This window comes from Amblyomma mixtum, chromosome 1, assembly GCF_055824585.1.
Source record: "Amblyomma mixtum isolate Tamu chromosome 1, ASM5582458v1, whole genome shotgun sequence".
In the NCBI taxonomy this organism is placed as follows: domain Eukaryota; kingdom Metazoa; phylum Arthropoda; class Arachnida; order Ixodida; family Ixodidae; genus Amblyomma; species Amblyomma mixtum.
The window spans coordinates 255,788,368-255,792,520 of NC_143012.1; the positions used below are offsets into that span (position 1 = coordinate 255,788,368).

At 44.2% G+C, this 4,153-nt stretch overlaps 1 protein-coding gene across 1 annotated transcript; it reads left to right on the forward strand.

Annotated features, from left to right (window-relative positions):
• The first annotated feature begins 195 nt into the window (after positions 1-195).
• On the forward strand, positions 196-3,607 carry LOC149371520 (uncharacterized). The gene is made up of 3 exons (XM_089565772.1): positions 196-354; positions 781-956; positions 3,463-3,607. The coding sequence occupies exons 1-3, from the start codon at positions 309-311 to the stop codon at positions 3,514-3,516; spliced, it is 276 nt and encodes a 91-aa protein (XP_089421898.1). The 5' UTR covers positions 196-308; the 3' UTR covers positions 3,517-3,607.
• The last annotated feature ends 546 nt before the right edge of the window (positions 3,608-4,153 follow it).

The window sequence follows — 4,153 nt, forward strand, 5'->3', positions numbered from 1 at the left end:
GCACAACTGCCAAACCAACTGCTGCTTTAACAATTTTGGAGAAAAAAAATGATAACTTTCTTTTACAAAAATTGTCAACTGACAAAGTAAAATTGTAAATAATGAATTATTATGCTTATTTTATTAAGCATAACTTTTTAGCGCAGCAATATGATAGTGCATGTATGGGCAGGTTAACGGCGGTAACAGCTCGCTGCCCGAAGCGATCTAGCAACAAAGGTGACCTTTCGCTGCTGTCCGCTTCCTTTGCGGTGTTCTTCGCTCACTTTAGGTCTTGAAATTTTGTGGTACTACAGTTCGAAGTGAAGATGATCGCCCGGCTCGCCTCTCGAAGAGCGCTGCAGTGCATTTTGAGTAAGCTTTATGTGTTTTTAAGCATGCTTGTGTACTTGAATGTGTTCGTCTGCTCCCGTGCTATGCTGGTCTTAAACTGGCATCTTCACATTACTAAAATAAAGTCCCAGGTGAAACGTGACTAAATTGTACACGTCGCTGGACGAGTCAAATCTTGTTATCAAAACGTGAAATGCAGCTTGTAGGCTTATAAAAATTGCTTGAGGAGGTGCCGCTTTTTGCGCATTTGATTCATATCTGTATGGTCCGCAAGTTGCTGCTGTAATCTGCATGCGGTCTTGTTGAGCCCTACGTTTTGCCGAGATGGACATACTGATGTGTAGTGCCAGATACCCGTTGGTGCCGTGAGCATTGAGTGAAAGTATCCTATAACGCGCTCCCAGTAGCGATAGACGCATGGCGTTAATCACGCATTTCTTCTTCTAGGGCAGCAACGCAGCGGTGTTCGGTCGTATCACCCTCCCGCCGACCACAAGCCAATTTCCATGGCTGACCTGCCAACCTTCATCGGACCCTGGGAGGAACACTTCAACAAGAGACAGGCCAAATTCAACATTCATCTGGCGCTGGGTGTTAGCTTCTTCGTCGTGAGCCTCGTTACTGTAAGCATCTACGTCGTGCGCCCCCTGTGGCGGACCGCTTATCTGTTCATTGTCGTGAGCCTAATTACGTGTACTGTAAGACAAAGACCTCTCCCATATCCCTCCAATTAACTGTGTCCTATGCCAGCTGTGGCCACCTTATCTACGCAAACTTCCTAATCTCATCCGCCCACCCGGCTCTCTGTCACTGCTGCTAAACTTGCCTTCTCTTGGAATCCACTGTTACTGGTTAGGCAATTATTAACACAGACTTGGTGTTGTATGAAGTCGATTGGCTCAGCTTTGCATTTAGGTCATCTTGTATCATGGAACAACTTGCTCATGTATGCAAACATTTAGCCAGTGGCGTACAGGTACACCAAAAGTAAAGTAAAATGGAGCGCTCGAGGGGTGGCAAAGTTGCTTTTTAGCGCGCTCTATCACTCGAAGTGCATGTAGACAGCGAGAGTCTGGCAGACCCATGTTGAAGTTTTGATGCATGCTTTGATTCCATCAGTGTTTGTCAGGGGTGCATTTAACGCTGCACGACCCTATTCATGCAAGGATTTATCGCTGGCACGCAGTGATTTGGTGGTTGAAGAATAACCACGAAGCGAGTCATGAACCACGGCAGGCACACGATGATGCACTCAAAGTAGTCACATTCGTGGCGAAGCCAAACGCGCGGGCAGCAAAGCCCAACTCTTTCAGCACAATGCATGCCAAAGATAAATCCGTGAATGAAGCATTAAAAGCACCCCTGACAAACGCTGGTGGAAAAAGCATGGCTTTCCCCGTTTCGGCAAGGCGAGTATCAGAACTGCAGGATGGGTTCACCAGACACTCGCTGTCTGCATGTGCTTCCAGGGCTAGAGCACACTGGGAAGCAGTTTGTCCGCTGCTTGCATGCTTCGTTTTACTTATTGGGTGCCTGTACATCTTTTGCAGTTTGTCAAAGCAAAAAAAAATAAATAAATTGAACAGCTTTCCATTTTAGTTCACCATCTTGCACAGTATTTTATCTGTGCCTTGACTGCGAGTAGAACCCAGACCATTTGGTATCACTTGTAAGGTGGGCATGTATTATAAGACTAGGGACCTCAAATTTTTTGTTGCATTTGTTTTATTTGGAATTGTGCCATAAGACAACTAGCATGCTTTAGGGAAGGCGAGCGAGACTTTTATTTCCAGAACCGTGGTCTTCAGCCACTGGCGGGTACCAAGCTATGCGCTGCTCTTGTTGCTCATGCATCCTAATACATTTGTTTTGCACATGCCTTGTTTTGAAATTAGACTGTAGGCTGCTAAGAAGACTTTGCTGTTAAAAAGCTGTATGTTAGCATTGTAGTGATCCTGCCTTGTCAGAGACATTGCTTTGCAGCACAATGCAGGCAATGTATGATGCCAATGCAGCACTGAAAGATGGCCGAGCAATATCGTTGATGGAGCGGACCTGCAAGTTTTGAATCCGAGGTCTTTGTAAGAACCATCAGCCTAGATTAATGTAAATACGGTATTAGTTATGTGTTCAACAATCTCTGTAAAAACTGACAGATTGCAAACAGGCTGGTAATTTTTTGAAATAGTTTGTCAACCCATTTATACATAGCAGTACTGTGATACAAATTCACTCCTTGTGTACACTACTAGTAGGGAACATAAGGTTTTAAATATTTGCTAATGGTATTGCAGTAATGGCTTTTGTGATGATTGTAATAATGCCATCGGTACCTGGAGTATTACTGATATGTAGTGAGTGTGTGGTAAAGGTTATATCAAATTCTTTGTGTGGTGAGAAGGACATTGAACTGGCATGCAATTGGGAACATACTCCTATGCTTGTACAGCAGAGTTGCGAGATGCAGTCACGTGTCTGAGTGAGGCACTTATCATGGCTTCCAGAATTGAGCTGCATAAAAGTAAGCGCATCCACTGATCGGAAAATTCTCTGTAAAAATCTGTAGTGTTTCTAAACAAAATCGTTGTGAAATCACCCACCTAAAATGCAGTGTTTCGTTTTGCAAAAAAAAAAGAGGGGTGGGGGGTCCTTATGACTCAGGTTTGAGTCCCTTTAAAGGATACGTGGGGCTGGAAGATAAAGATTTGAATCTAATCAAATTTGCAGAGTTGAGTGTGCTCTATGCGCACTTTTGCTGAGTGTTGTTTTCCTCAGTTTTAACGAAAGTTAAAAGTACTGGAATGGGAGAGTGAGTTGGGCAAGCTGTCGTCATGAAAATGCCTAAGATATTCTCATATTTGTGTAGGAGGCGTAGCTGCCAAAATGGCATGCCAGGGCTATGCTCAAAGGAAGGATACACAGCATTTTTCTGGCTCCAGTGGTGTTTCTAATTCTTGCCCCAAATCAGGTGACACCTTCTTGGTGTGCGGAAAAGCTGCTGTTCCAAGGTTTTCAAACAGCCTATAACAGGAAGCGACTTGGTTTGAGCATATCCTTATATATTCCAAGCGTTGTGCTTTTACTTCATATGCTGTCATTATGCTTTTTGACTATTTTGCTTTTTTCCAGGCTGCATCCCTGGGTACTCTGGAGTACGTCGACGCACCTCCTATGAAAAATTGAGTCCCCTGTACAGGACAAGGGTGTAGGCCTCCGGTGACTGCAAGTAATGAATTTGGGGTTGTAAAGTCTGCAAATAAAGTGGAAATCATAATGAGCAGTCATGTCTTGATTGCATGGATGACATTTTTTACATTGGAAAATGCCAAACCACTGGACTGCTTATGTCCTTTGATTTCACCAGTCACTTCGCCAGCTAACCAAGCTAAGGCAATGTTGATAAAATATCATACAGCATGATAGATGACTGGAAACTGTTTACTGTTTGAGGAATTATTAAAATTCAGCACAACTGCAAACTTGCTCTGCACGCACCTTTGCTCAAGTGCAGATGAAATGGATCATATTTTAGGGGATTGTTTGCAGAAGGTCAGCCTGCCCGACTTGCTTTGTATCATTCCTATCACATGGCGACTTTCCACCATTAATTTAATCCTCACTCATTGCAGTTAGTTTAACCTCGTTAAAAAAGGCTGAGGCTTAACTTGGTTAAGCCTGGAGAATGCGAAGCATCATCGTGTCGCGTGATTTAGAGGCGCACAACCACAGCGACGGCGCAAGGTGGGCCCCCGTTTCTCCACTGTCGTGACGTCATTGTGTCACGTGGTGTGGCATCATGTGTCACATGATTTGGAGGCGC